General features: G+C 29.7%; 3 protein-coding genes across 3 annotated transcripts; 2 read left to right on the forward strand and 1 right to left on the reverse strand.

Moving 5' to 3' along the window:
• Nucleotides 1-8: 8 nt before the first annotated feature.
• Nucleotides 9-7,844, reverse strand: LOC124432024. Its single transcript, XM_046980560.1, has 14 exons — nt 7,754-7,844; nt 7,290-7,681; nt 7,138-7,208; nt 6,834-7,062; nt 5,761-6,240; nt 5,515-5,709; nt 4,936-5,395; nt 4,122-4,764; nt 1,385-3,953; nt 1,199-1,222; nt 1,044-1,117; nt 800-926; nt 565-707; nt 9-496 (listed from the first exon to the last, which is right to left on the reverse strand). Exons 1-14 carry the CDS (start codon nt 7,834-7,836, stop codon nt 293-295), a joined length of 5,694 nt encoding a protein of 1,897 aa, XP_046836516.1. The 5' UTR covers nt 7,837-7,844; the 3' UTR covers nt 9-292.
• Nucleotides 7,845-10,064: 2,220 nt separating this feature from the next.
• LOC124432088 lies at nt 10,065-10,863 on the forward strand. Its single transcript, XM_046980689.1, has 3 exons — nt 10,065-10,163; nt 10,301-10,439; nt 10,589-10,863. The coding sequence occupies exons 1-3, from the start codon at nt 10,065-10,067 to the stop codon at nt 10,861-10,863; spliced, it is 513 nt and encodes a 170-aa protein (XP_046836645.1).
• Nucleotides 10,864-11,568: 705 nt separating this feature from the next.
• Nucleotides 11,569-14,753, forward strand: LOC124432387 (axoneme-associated protein mst101(2)-like). Its single transcript, XM_046981367.1, has 6 exons — nt 11,569-11,771; nt 12,480-12,600; nt 12,722-13,180; nt 13,490-13,868; nt 13,965-14,176; nt 14,289-14,753. The coding sequence occupies exons 1-6, from the start codon at nt 11,569-11,571 to the stop codon at nt 14,640-14,642; spliced, it is 1,728 nt and encodes a 575-aa protein (XP_046837323.1). The 3' UTR covers nt 14,643-14,753.
• Nucleotides 14,754-14,940: the final 187 nt, after the last annotated feature.

Consider the following 14,940-nt stretch of genomic DNA (forward strand, 5'->3'; position numbering starts at 1 on the left):
GTTTCCACTTATTTGTATTTATTTAATTTTATTATTTTATGCGTTTCTTTTTTTTTTTTTCTTTTTTACTTCTTCGAGATCGCAATAGCAATGTTTGTACAGAATAACGATTTGGAAAAATATAATAGAAGGTGTTTTTTCTCTTTAATTTTTTCTTCGTTTTTTTATTTGTCCTTATATTTTTATTTCTCAGGGTTTTAATTAAATATATGTATGTTATAATTTTGATAAACATTAAGAACTTCGCAGGATAATAGAATTTTAATAAGAAATAACGTATGAGCAATAGAAACTAATCTTTTTCACGAACTTCATTTATCATCCAAGGTTTAAAAACGTGTCCATCAGCTTCCTTTGAAGCCATATAAGTGAAATAGGCTCTTTTAAATGACAAAGATGGATGCTTTCGAAATTCCATGGTGCTCCACATATACTGGCTATATAATACACGCATTTTTCGTAAACGACTGTAGAATATGGCATTTTTCATAGCGATCTATCGAAGATAAAACAAATGGATTAGAATTGAATTTAATTTTCTTTTAATTATTATTTATTATGTACTTTTTTCTTCATTTCTTCAACTCGATCGAATGTTAATTCTCGAATTTCTTTCTTGGACATATCCAAGGACGGAACCATAATATCCGGTTGTTTAATTACATCAGCCATCGCCCAAACCATAAGCGTCAGGGTCATTAATTCCTCTACAATATAATATGTTGTTAATATTCGATATAAGATTTATAAATTATTTATGAAGAACTTATCTAAGAATAATGTGAAAAACGTAAATGACCTTTCTCTTTGTCGGTGAAAACGAATCCTTTTCTATACATAATCCAGTTCTGAATTTGTGGCATCCGATGACATTTTGGTAATTTGGCAAAAAGAAATCCCTCTGTTGCCATTGATTTCAATTCTTTCTGTAAAAAAGAAAAAAAAAAAAAGAAGAAAAAAAGAAGAAAAAAGAAAAAGAAGAACTCGTTTTGTCATCACTTTAATCTAATTCGAACAATCAAATTGTAAATGTTTATTCGTACTTTTATTAAGTCTCCCAAATCAACGTTGTCTTGATAAAGATTCTTATCTCCTTGATCTTTGTCAACTTTTGATTCTGTTATAGTTTTTGTTATAGATAACTTTTTATTTTTATCCGTCTCTTTCTGCACCTTTTTCTCTGTCATCGTCGTTCTACCTTGATTATGATTTTCAATCTTACCTGATTGTTCTTTTATTTTTTTTACAATCTTCGTATTACGATTGAAATTTTTTTGTTCGTTTTTAGATTTACATATATTATGTTTTACTGAATTAATCAAATCATTTTCATTTTTTTCGTTTATATTTTCATCCTTATCATTTTTCTTTCGTTTGTCAATGCAATTGGTTTTACAATTGCGATAACATTTTTCAGATTTACTTTCTTCATCGTTAGGACCATAAATTATTCGTGCTGCCTCTTCCAAGTACTTATCTCTACGTTTTCTTTCTTCTATCAATGCTTCATCTTTTCTAGGTAATGGTCCAGGTGGTATATTCGTTGGTGACCAATGACTATGCAAACAAACACATGGTATATCTTCCTTGCTTGGTTTTGGTGTATGTATAGGTGTGGCCATATTTAAACCTTCCACAACTGTTGTTACTTTTGGATCCATAGTATAATTTTCTATTATACCTGATATACAATATTGTACATCGTCTATGTACTCATCTTCACGAGGAATTCTCTTAACATCAGATATAATCATTTTTGTGTCAGCTTTCATAGGTCTCGAAATATTCTTCACATTTGTATAAGCTTTCTTCTTGAAGTTTCTTAGTTTATTTTGACGTTCCTTCCACTTGATCTTTTCTTCTTTATTCTCTACTATTTTTCTCTCGTACTTACACTCGCATACAGGCTTTTTAACTTTTAATCTTCGCGGCTTCGGAGGACAGGCATATTTATTTAATCTGGCACACTTCGACCAACAAGGTACTTTGTGTTTACAACCGGCATAATAATCCATTAAATCATTGTCCTTCAGAGCTAGAGTCCAACGTTCCTTTGGTGATTTCGATTCCATCAATTTTTCTCTTTCCTCAAGTAATCTTTTGGACTCTTCTATTTCAGCATGTTCACCGGCTACACCATAAATATCTAAATAATCACTACAATCGCATGGTTTAATGTTATTTCGTGTCTTCGATATAATGCCAGGAGGTGTCATGTATTTTTCTAACATATTCATAAAACTGTTCTTGGGTCGATAAGCACATATTTCATAAGGTGATTCATAAACATCGTATTCGGGAATATACTCGTCGCTTCTTCTTCGACTTGGCGGTGGTGTATAATAAATAACACCCTCTATTACTCGAGTATTATCATGTTCCTCCTCTTTTTCTTTCTTTTTTATGCTAACCCTTCCAACGCTAGTTCTACCGACTTTATCCAATTCAATTTTTGCCTTCCCAACTGATCCACCAATCTGATACATCAGAATTTTTTTCTTATTCCTATTTTCACGACAAATACAAGCTTTCCCACCTGGTCTCACAGGAACCATCTCGATTGGTGGATCAGGATCAGTCAAATAGGCCAAAGTCTTTTTAACAGGCAATTCCTGTTCCGATTTCGTCCTCCAACCGCATGGACCTTTTTTCGAGATCTTCTCTTTGCTAATGGTTTCATCAAAAGTTGAATCCTTTTGCAAAGTGTCACCATATTCATGTTGACAATACGATGGTGGTTCTTCAGGAAGAATAATTGGCTGAACGTCATTGAGATGGATGTCAGGTGATACCATCATGCTCTTCAATCTTTTCATTTCTTTATCGAGATATTCCGATGTAAGGGCAACGCCAACCTCCTTCGTCAACGATTTCTTTTTTTTTGATTTCTTCTCGCTAAATTTTGTGAATTCCTGAGAATTAGATATACTTTTATTTTTCAAATTTATTGCAGGATGATCTCTTGAAATTTTTCTAATCATACTTTCGTTCGTATTTCTCTTATTTTGTTTTTTCCCACCTTTCTCTAGCTTTTGATCGTAAGAACTTCGTGGATCGTTTTTAAAGGATTTTTTACATTCAATCGTTGAATTATCTGAAAACGATTTTAATTTATTTTTAAATTTTCTTTTCTCGCCATCATTTTTAATAAATTTTTTTGTCATCTGCGGCGATCTTTCGTTCTTCTCTTTCATTTTCACAATTGGTTTCGTATCTTGTTTACTTTTATGAGTACCATTTGTTCTTTTAATTTTCTCTTTTTGTAAAAATCCTCTCTTCGAAAAGGAATTCGTTCTTTTCCTTTTGAACGGCAAAGAGGAAATTCTCCTTCGCAAATGCTTCTTCGAGGTTTCAATAACGTCTAATCTTTTTTTGATACTTACTACGGGTTTCTTTTTACTCTTAGTTTCGTTCTTAATCTTATCCGAATGTATTTTTGTAGACAAAACTTTATGTTTGTCGGACGAGGCTTTCAACGAACTATCTTTCAATGATGTAAGAATTTCAGATTTTTTACTCTTTTTCTTCTTCAAAACTTCAATAATAGGTTCAGATGGATCCGATCTTGGTTTAGGAGTTGAAAGTTTTAAATTTTGTTCATATTCCGTAATAGTTTCCTTGACCGATGGTGCAGTACGAGCAACATTCCATGGATCATCGTAACCATGATAATCTGGATCAGGTATAAATTTGGTAACTTTTTTTTCAACAGTCTTTTTCTCAGCTGCTATGGTTTCTGGACTAGCGTGACAGAGTTTGTCACGTCGTAGAATTTTCTCCTTTTTCATTGGAACAGGCTTTTTTATTTCTCTTTTTTCTTCTTCTTCCTCTTCTTCCTCTTCCTCTATTTCTTCCTCATCGTCTGTTGGCCTGGACCTTTTTGGATGTGGTATTCTCTCACCAAAAGGTCCTTCGCAAACAGCACGTCCTGGTTTTATTCCGCATGGTGGGCCCTAAAAAAAAAAAAAAAGAAAAAACATAAAAGATAATTCATCGTATCTACACATCGAATTTACATCAACAGTGATCAAAATTTTATTCTATATGTCTGATTAGAAGTCGAATATTTTTTCTGATAAAAAAAAAAAAAAAAAAAAAGAAGAAGAAGAAAAACCATGTACCCTCAAAATCTCTTTTCGTTCTTTTTCCTGTTCCTTCAGTTCGTCGGGAGTTAAAATGTTAAGAGTACCCCATGGACCGTCACAGGTATGCATACCATGTTCATCACCGCAAGGTTGAAAATCAGCGATACTATACATTCTTCTTTTCTTCTTGGTATAATAATCATCTTCAGACTTTTCCTTTTTATTCTTTTTTCTTTCTAATCTAGCAACTTCCTTGAGAAAGGGATTCAATCTACAGAATTTATCACCTGGATAGACTTTACAAGAATAAGCTGAAATTGTTTCAGGTCTATATTTTTTTCCTAAACATAAACCTTCCTTTTTGGTCCATGGGATGTTGTCGGTACTCAATCTTGGAGTCACATTTTGATTGAACATTTGTTGAATGGCACATGTACACGGTGGAATATTTTTAGTTAGCAATGGTGGAGATGATTCGACCTTTTTTGAAGGAATATGAATAGTATCTTTCGCCATACCAGTTATATAATATTTTTTCTCGCCTTTCGCAGTAGTAACGCCATTTATAACAACGTTCGTAGTAATTTTATCCTCGGAAGCAATGACATCGATCAAATTTACCGTAGATTGATCAGGTGTAAGCGCTGGTGAATGAAGTGCCATTGATCCGACTATGTATCTGTTGTTAAAAAATACATCGTTATAAATTTCATCAATTTTACGTTTTATCCTTAAATTTATTTTAATATTAAATTATTAAATAAATAATTATTAATATAATTTAAAATTATTAAAAGACGCAGAATAGAAGTTTTGTATCAAATCAAAAGAAATATTTCATTTCAATCACTTTTGTTTTCGATCGTCTTCGGTTAAAGTATCAATGACCATATAAGGTGCCTTCGTTTTTTTACTTATGATATTAGTCTTTCTGGTTTGCCTGCAAGAACAACAACTATCACATATTGGTCCTGGAAAAACTAGTCTCATCGTAGCCTCAACGTTTTTCAATATCTTGTTTGCTTCCTTCTCTACTTTTATAAATTCTTCGTCTGCATTGTGTAACCATTCTTGCCAGTTCTTCGAAAGATTTTTTCGACCACTCGGATAAATCTTATTAGGGCCATCGCCAAGCTTCAACACTGTGAAGAATCTCTCGTCGCTATTTATTGGCGTAACATTAGCCACTCCTGTCATCTCAAAAGAAACAGGACACTGAGGTGGTTCATCCGAGACACCGCTTATAATAAAATGTGCATCCTTTTCTCCCAGCCAGGATTTTTTATTTTCCCGAGGTGGATTAAGTGTTCCTGGATAGGAAAATAAAATAAAGAAAAAAAAAGAGAGAGAGAGAGAGAGAAATAAAAAAGATAATCCTACAAATCTTTCTAAAATAATAATTTAATCAAACGTGTTCTAACGTGTATACCACAAATCTTATATTGTACTGGATCAGTTTGGTTTTCGCTCAATCCGGAAAATGTGAAATCGAAAACTTGATTTTCCTCGGGCGATTTAAAGATATCAGATTTATCAACACTAAGACGTTTTTTAATAGATTCACGAATGTTCATATTTTCATTAAGTTCCATTACTCTATCTTCGTGTTTCGCTGAACCTAAGAACTCATTGATAATATATTTTAATTAATTACGATTGCATTGATATTTACTACCTTCTTTCTTCGAATTATTTTTCAAAAGATCGTTTTTAACAATTTTATGATTTATTTCGACGTTTCGCAACTCTTCTTTGTAAGTAAATATTGGACAACTTGGATCAGGTAGAGTCACTTTTGGCATTGCTATCGATTTACAATATTTTCGCCAACTTTCCAAACGATTCAAGTAAGTTACCCAATCTGGACGTGTAAAGAGTTCTTCCTTATACGGTGAACTTGCTTTTTTTCTTGGTAGAACCTTCATTGGAAGAGCTACAAAATTTAATAAGATTGATAAAAGAAAAACAAAGAAGAAGAAAAAAAAAAGAGAGAGAGAGAGAGAAAAAGAAAAGACAATAATGTCGTTACGTTTTGGAGGAATTTTTGGCATAATAACAGAAGGTAATCTTTTATTTAATTCGATAATCGTTTCTGGCAATGACAAGAAAGCAATGGCGGATAAAATGATTCTCTCGTTGCAATCATAATTATTCTCTGGAAATAAAAATTAAATTTTTATCAAAATTATACATGATACAAAATCTAAATTCAATCTTCAATAAATCTCTTGTACATACAAAGGACAGATAATTAAACAATATGAAATAGAAAACCAATAGCTAAAAAACAATTTTTCACAAGATATAAGATATTAATTATTTTTATTTGAAAACTATATATTTTTTATCATACCATACATTAGATCCATATCGGCCATTTCTAATCATATGAAAAAATATTTCATACTTTGTACTCACAAGATATATTATAATATTCCAAATCATTCGACCGTTCTAATAAGAGATTTCTCAATAAAGTTCCTTAGATTTTAATATTAAGTTAAGATTAAATACGAGCGTATATCATCCTAAAGAAAAAAATTTTATTATTGTATGTTTCTTTTTGAAACATTTTTGCATCCTTGTTGCTAAATATAAAATAAAGGATTTTTATCATCTTATTTACTATTTGAAAACATAATACTTCTAATGACGTCTCCTATCAATCAACATTTACAATTTGTCGATTGAATTTAGATTCATTCTGTATATAAATTTTATATTAATAAGATAAATTGATGAACGAACTGTAGCCTTCCTCTTCGAAATAATTTCCAGTAAGTAATCTGTAAATTTCTCGTAAAAAATCAATCGCCTTGAAGTCACACAATCGTTGCATTTTTCTGATATTTTTTGGATCCATTTGAAAAAATGTCGATAATACTCCTATGTCCATAAGCGTTTTCTTAGTACGAACAGTTTCCATTTGTTTGTAATCAGCCATTATCATATCCTCCAATATCATTAGATTTTTCATCTAACAATTTACAAATGACCCTTCTAATTAAAAATTCATTTTATGTTATACATTTGTAATGAATTTTGAAATTACCTGATCTATTGAGAAATCTTGATACCATCGTGGTCCAGCAACATTTTTTATTTGTTTCAATTTATTTTCCACTAATAAATAAAATAAAATATATATATGTATATCTTTTTAAAATATGAAATCAAAATTAAATACAATCGTCAGTTCAATACTTTTTTCTTTTCCAATACGAACATTTCGTCGGGCTTCCTCGTCGCTCTTACGTAATCTATCTTCCCATAAGATATCTTTGGCTAACGCAATCTCATCTTCTATGTACCATTGATTTGATCCAATGATCGAAGAAATACCAAGATTTTCAGATTTCATTCGAGCGAACTGTATATCCTTGCCTCTCATCGTTGACCTTCTTGACAATGTGTTCAAGCGATTAACATATTGTGTGCGTAATTTTATTGCTGGAGATTCTTGTAACAAACTTATCGCGGTCAAAGAAGACGTATAAGGTGGTTTACGTTGATCATATTTAAACATAGAATCGACATCTTCCATTGTACAACAAAAGTTGATTGGTTTCAAGATTTTCATGGTTTCCATTACTTTTCTTTAAAATTAAAAGATATTATTTATCAGGCGAAATAACATTTTTTGAATTTAATATGGATTTTGAATTTACTTTTTCCGACGCAATAATCGACCACTTGATTCCTTGGACTTTATAGAAATTCGAGACATTTTGATGGTTGAATGACGATCCATTTTTGCATTTGCCGAGAATTTTTTTCAAGTTTTACTTGTTAATTTGAAAAATCCATTTTTAATTAAAGTAAATCCTTTATTTTTTTTTTTTGTTTGATTATATTTATCTTATACTGTAAAATTTGGGCGTGTGTGACAGTTGTTGAGAATTTGAGAAGTGTTTAATCTGTCATAGTTCAGATTTATCATTCGATTGTTTCACTCTAATCGAACATGTTTATTTTTATTTATTAATATATATATATATATATATATATATATATATATATATATATATGAATTTCTATTACAATAATTGATATAATATCATAAAGTGTCCTGTTTATTGATTATCGTAAATCATCATTATTGATATGATCTTTCTTATCATTACTGTAGGATTAGGAAAATGTCCATGCATGTATGAGTGTCCAAAGATTTTTAGGAATAGAATTTATAAGAAAAGAATATAATCTTGGAAGTATAAGCGATACAAGCGATATATAAGTTAGACTATATAAACGATAGAAATGAATTTATATGCATGAATATGTATGTACATACAGAGATTAGGTGACATCTAGGATTTTTCTGAATGCGTTTTGTCTAAATGTAATTTATAAAAGATATATTTGAATGAAAGAAAGTGATAATGAATGAGTGGAAGAAAAAGATGATAAACGATATAAAGATTAAGCATAAGTACGTAAAGAACAGAGTAGATCAGAATAGAGAACAGAGTATAACAGAATAGATCAGAGTAGGGCAGAGTAATTGAGTAATTTTATCGACAAAAGCCAAGCGAATATACAGACGAGAAGAAGTTATGTATATCTCGGAAGAACAATAGAGAAATTGTTTATATTTTTATATTAATAATAGCAATTGTTTTTTTTTCCAAATACTCTGACAAAAAAAAATCATTACAACTAGAATCATAATAACGATAATAATTATTATATAAATATCACATTTTATTATTTTCTTTTTTAATAGTTTTACAATAAATTATTTATATCGATGTTATTTATAATAAAATGAAATTAAGAATTAACGTTATTATGTGCTTCAATGAAAACATTTTATAAATATTTTGGTTTAGCGAGCAATTTAATTCGGGGCGAACAAGTGGCCTTCAAAGCTGACGGACTTACTTTAAAAGGATCTCTTGAAAAATTATTCGAAGTAATTAAATTTTTTGGTAGCGCCAATTTCATCATTCTTTTTGACACTATAAAAAATCGATTCGTTTATTAAATCAAGCAAAAGTGAATTAATCGTTCGAATGAAAATATATTAAAGAAAACCTGTCGGAGGTGAAGTCCGTTTTTTCATTTTTCCAAACGCAATCGAATTCCATTCTTGCTTTGATAATTTCGTAATAATCTTAGGTTGAGCTAATCGTTGAATTTTATTCATATGTTTCATTACCTCGTTTACATTTTTATTTTTATGGCGTTTCTGCTATCATTCAAAAAACTATTAAACCATCTAGTTTCACTTTAATCACGAAATCATGGATGAAATTTTACAGGAGTATATTTTTTTATTTTTAAATATTAATAAGATCGAACAAATTTAATAAAATATTTTAATATTATTTATCAATATCAAGTAAAAATTATAAAAGTTATTGTTCGCTGTGATCGCAAATAACATTTGATAATATTTTCAAATAAAATTTTTCATCCATGACAATTCTTAACAGATAATATAATTATGATGATTTAAATTACTGTACAAAACGAAGACTTGACTTTCCTTTTTTTTTTACTTTTCACTATTTTTTCAACAGACGATTCATTTTCCGAATACATGTTTATCACTTTTCTAGGTAAACACAAACATGATTTAAAAGATTTTCTTTGTTTCCACATTTCATAATTATTTTAGCCTATAAAAATCAATGTACGAAATCGTATTAGAGTAAATGACTGAATGATTTAATTGTTTTTGAAAACGATACCACATGAGTGATATATAAATTTACATATAAGAATTGAAAAGATCATGAGCCATAATCATGAAGTATGTACTGCACTATGCGAATAATGAGTGAACACCGTTAAAGAAGACGATATTAATTTGTTTCCGTCAAATCAATCTCTCCACCTTCACTCTCAACATCAAAATTTAACCCTAACACAAACTCTAAAATTTACAAGTCTCGCAATTTACACTTTTAAACAGAAAAAAAAAACTTTTTTGAATTTAACACAAGCCCACTAAAAAAATAAATAGGATTAGACATGAGTACTGATGATTCCACCCAAAAGACACCAAGATACGAGAAGTTAGCAAAACCGAAATTAAAAATCGATAGGATTAGCAACATTAATCCTTATAAAGTATGTATATGTATTTTATATATTTATATATATATATATATATATATGTGTGTGTGTGTGGATAAATAAAAATTAAAAAGAAAAAAGAAAAGAGAAAAAAATAAAAAGGAATATATACGAGATAAATGATATTTCAGATAAAACCTTCGGCCTTGTCTTATCAGATAACGGACACGTTGAACAAACTTGCTCAACCTAAACGAAGACATGATTTAAATGTTTACGATTATCCTACTTCTTCAACCCGAACGATTAATTCCTCATCTCAAAGCACAGGTTTTTTTTAAAATTAAAGAAATTTATTTAAATTAAATTTACAAATTTCCTTTTGTCATTTCGAATGATATTTCGAATAATTCATGAAAATTGCGAAATATATGATTCAAATAGACAAAATTGATTTTGATTACTTTTTCTTCTCTTAGAGAAATCGATGAAAAGGAAGCTGATAAACAGTAGCGAAGAATCGAGAAATATTGAAAATTTTGGAAAGAAAAAAAATCTTTTGGATTCTTACGCTCGTATAACTGCGACAAGAAACAGACGGTGTCCAAAACGTTTGCTGGATTTATCTAAATCCAAGAGGAATTCCATAAGTAACGACAATGCTTATGAAAATTTTGATAAAAATTATTACAACCCAGTAAAAACCTTCGCACCAAAAATCAATTCAACTTTTGGGGGTCAACAAAAAAGATAGCAAAATTCTTCTGATATTTGCTTTACTTCTTCTTCTTCTTCTTCTTCTTCTTCTTCGAAAATGTTAACACATATTTCCAAAAATTTCGGAAGATCTGTCAAATAAAAAATAGGCATCAAATAAATTTTTTACTGATTTAAAACATTTACTCGCAGTATATAAAACACATAAGTTATTGAACAATTTTACAACTTTGTATTTCAATATAGTAAATTATATATGTACGTATTAAAAAGTACATATTTAAACTAAAATGACATTTCGAATTTTTTATCTAAAGTATAAAATATAAAGTATAAAGAAATATAAAAAAAAAAAAATTGTATATGCACAGAATATGTATCGATTGATTATACATTTATCTAAGTAATTCTAACAAGTTATTTATTCAAAACATTAATATTTAATAAAATTTATTGTTAATAATCGAGTTAACTCGTAGATTGAACAATCGACTACTATAAAATTATGGCGTAATAGAAAAAATTCACGTTTCGATCTTTGCCTTTTGGAAAACAATCATTAAAATTTTTAACAACAAAATTCTTCATTCGATAATATAGAAAAGAAATCATGTCGTATATAAATTATAACTTTATAATTCAAATGCCGAAAAACATCATCAGGATAAAACTAATAACCTAACTTTTACCATTGATATTACACGGTGATTAGTGTTTGAAAGAATTAGAATTAATCATTATAATGACTTCGAGAGTACCAACTAGACCAACAGTATCACATACGCCAGATGCTAAACTCCCTAAAAGTGCAATTCATCCTATAAAGGACACAATTACCTCTAGAAAGGACCCAGTTAAATCTAAAAGAGATGTCCGCGATGTTAAACATGCTGGTATCGCTTCTAAGAGTAATAAAATAATGAAGCCGAAAGCAGTTACTCCGAAGTGAGTCGACGAATAAATTTTTACTTGCAGATAAAAATATACTAATATATATATATATATATATATATATATATATATATATTACTTTTAAATACATCTTAAATAAATATATTTTACTTGTGATGCATCATATTGAAACATAACAAATAAAGATAATATGTATCAATGTTACAACTTCTTTAATAGACATCATTTTTTGTTATTGTTTTATCCAAAATTTTTAATATTTTTTCTTTTTTCGTTATCTCAAAAAATTATTTGCTTGTGCTCATATTTCCCGATATGTTTTTATTTTTATTTTTTCTTTTCTTTTATTTTTTCTTGTTTCTTTATAAATTCATATCCCAAGAAATTACTTTATCTTGAAATTGAATTAAGAATACGTAACTAATTTTTATTAAAAAATCGAAAATTTTAACATTAACTTATATATCACCCGTATACTCATAAAACGTATTTCTACACTTTGCAAATATTCACAATCAATAAAATAAATTCATAAAATATGCTAACAAAGTCGAACATAATCTTTATATATTATTATTTTATCATATTATTTTATCACAAATTTTCAATTAAATTAATTAACATTAATATCTACAAATAACACTCCATCATAATATTCATCGTAAGCAAGTAATGTTAAAATTATCTTCAACGTGTAACACGTACAATTCAATGCGTTAAATTTAATTATCATGATTATAGAAAAAAACGACGTAAAAAACCAGTAAAAACATGGTTAAAAACACCAGCCGATTGGGCTCAATTCTATGCTTGGGCACAAATAAAAGCACAACCAAGAAAGTATCCAGAACCAGAACCGATCGTAAGTTGTATCCTCTTAATAATATTTTACGAATAATTATGTATATTTTCTCTCTCTCTCTCTCTCTCTCTCTCTCTCTCTCTCTTTTTCTTTCTCTCTTTCTCTTTTTCTTCCTCGTCAGATTCGACCGTCAAAACCATTGCATTTGTTGAGAAGGAGGATCAAACTATTGAGCGAGAATCCAAAACGTGGTGATCCGAGTAAACAATGTAAGCCAGTCGAAACGGAAATTTCAAGAGCAGCTTTGAATGCAGTAACAACGAAACGACTTTTGAAATTGTCATTACCAAAGTTACGTATATGTGATTATGGCCGTGAATTGCCTACTGTAATATACAAAGCCACTCTGCAATATATTCCAAGTAAGAGGATACAACGTTTGAGTCAACCAAAAATTTTCGAACTCGAGGAATGTAAGCCTGTGGATATACCAAGTGATACAAAAAATAAACGTCAGGCGAGAAAAAGATTATTGAAGCTTAAGAAAAAATTGATTGAGTGTCCGGAAGGTTTGACCGATGAGGAAAAAAGGGAACTCTTCACAGATGTTGGGATTAGAAAAAGTGCATTAACGTACGAGGTATTTATTGTTTTTAATTTAACAATTTATTTCTATTAGAAAATTTGTACGATGGTCATCTGTGATTTATTTGAAAATTCATTTCCATTCTCTTACTTTAAAATTTATAAAGGATTTTATAAAATCTTGTTAATTTTGAATACTAATGTCATTGTCCATTGTAATGCTAAATCGAGATTGTAAGTGAATCTTCTTTTTTATGAAAAAGAAACAAAAAGAAAATTGAAAAAGAAAAGAATTTATGAAGAAAAAAATATCTAATACGTAATTGAAATATACGTTTGCTTTCTAAATTTCTAAATTCGTTAGATCACACCGTGGATGGAGATTCTGGCTTTGCCAGGTTACACAATATTAAAATTTAGAGATGACGAAGATGCCAAGAAATGGAAGAAAATGTTTTTAGAGAATTACGAGGTAAGAGGTAAGAAAGCTATCGAGGAACAAAGAAAGAGGATAGAAGAAAAGGAAAAGAAGGAGAAGAAGAAAAAGAAAAAGAAGGAAGATGAAGAAAAAGAGAAAGATGAAGGAGACGAGAAAAAAGATGAGGATACTAAAGATGAGAAAAAAGAAAAAGAAGCTGCGAAAAAAAGGAAACGAATTAAGCACGCATGGAGATACGCCCCATTACCCTGTAAAACATACGAGGATGCATTTTTTACTAAAAAAGCAGCCTTGAATGCCAAAGGTATACTAAGGCATAAGAAATTCGCACAAAAATTCAATTTTTCATTTATTTATTCCATTGACAAATTTACATCGTTTATTTATTCGTTACTCGTAGCTTCGCCACGAACGAATGAGCTGGCAAAGCACACGGAACACAAGGATTTAACGACAAAGAAGCACCCATACGACGTGAAAAAGAGTGCATTGAGTGCAACGAGTAGCGGCAGAACCAATGAATTAGCGAAACCGAAGCAGCCTCGGGATCCTATCAAAAAACCTCCCCCTCGTGAAAAGAATGTATATGGTCAAATAATTTTTATAAAACCGGTAAATTGATTATTGCTATATTATTATGTATATAGATTATTATTGGAATCTAATAATGTGTTAATGAAAAATATATTTTCAATAATATATCGATTTTTTTTTTTTTTTATAGATATACGGAAAGGTTTTGCCAAAAACGAAACCATACAAAATGGGAGAGTGTACGAAGAAAGAGGATAAGAAAGAGAAAAAGAAAAAGAAGGAAAGATCTATCGATCCGATCGTTTATGAGCCGACTATTGACCCATGTATTTATCCAAAACTGGCGAGGAAACAAATGAGAGAGAGAAGGAGGATTGATAAGAGGAAAGGAAAAACTGATAAAGACGAAACTGTTGAAAAACATGAAAAAATAGAACCTGAACCTACAGCAACCGAACCTGAAGGAGCTGAACCTACAACTGAACCTGAAGGAACTGAACCTACAACAACTGAACCTGAAGAAACTGAAAATGAAGAAAATTAAATATTTTTTCAAATGATCGATGAACTTTTTCATTAAGACGAATAGATATCATTTACAGAAACATCGCAAACAAACAATTACCGTCAAATAAGATTTTATCGACTCGCATAGATCAAATATTAAAATATACGGAAAAATTTTATTTGTGTGTAATTTAATATATTTATCCTATAAATCATTCTAATCTAACGATCCATATTTTCACATTGCGTAATAAGATCGTGTTATTTTCCTATGAACTCTAGAAACGTGCAAAAAATATTCGAATATTTTAATTATCATTTCTTATTAGTAGTAA

This window comes from Vespa crabro, chromosome 1, assembly GCF_910589235.1.
Source record: "Vespa crabro chromosome 1, iyVesCrab1.2, whole genome shotgun sequence".
Classification (NCBI taxonomy): domain Eukaryota; kingdom Metazoa; phylum Arthropoda; class Insecta; order Hymenoptera; family Vespidae; genus Vespa; species Vespa crabro.

Bases quoted from the DNA above. Each gene is read 5' to 3' on its own strand.
- LOC124432024 (XM_046980560.1), bottom strand. From the start codon at position 7,836: ATGGATCGTCATTCAACCATCAAAATGTCTCGAATTTCTATAAAGTCC. The intron at 4,765-4,935 runs GTGATTGAAATG...TTTTAACAACAG, and splicing joins GAAGACGATCGAAAACAAAA to ATACATAGTCGGATCAATGG. The intron at 708-799 runs GTCATTTACGTT...ATTATATTGTAG, and splicing joins TTTCACCGACAAAGAGAAAG to AGGAATTAATGACCCTGACG.
- LOC124432088 (XM_046980689.1), top strand. From the start codon at position 10,065: ATGAGTACTGATGATTCCACCCAAAAGACACCAAGATACGAGAAGTTA. The intron at 10,164-10,300 runs GTATGTATATGT...ATGATATTTCAG, and splicing joins GCAACATTAATCCTTATAAA to ATAAAACCTTCGGCCTTGTC. The intron at 10,440-10,588 runs GTTTTTTTTAAA...TTCTTCTCTTAG, and splicing joins TTCCTCATCTCAAAGCACAG to AGAAATCGATGAAAAGGAAG.
- LOC124432387 (XM_046981367.1), top strand. From the start codon at position 11,569: ATGACTTCGAGAGTACCAACTAGACCAACAGTATCACATACGCCAGAT. The intron at 11,772-12,479 runs GTGAGTCGACGA...TCATGATTATAG, and splicing joins CCGAAAGCAGTTACTCCGAA to AAAAAAACGACGTAAAAAAC. The intron at 13,869-13,964 runs GTATACTAAGGC...CGTTACTCGTAG, and splicing joins AGCAGCCTTGAATGCCAAAG to CTTCGCCACGAACGAATGAG.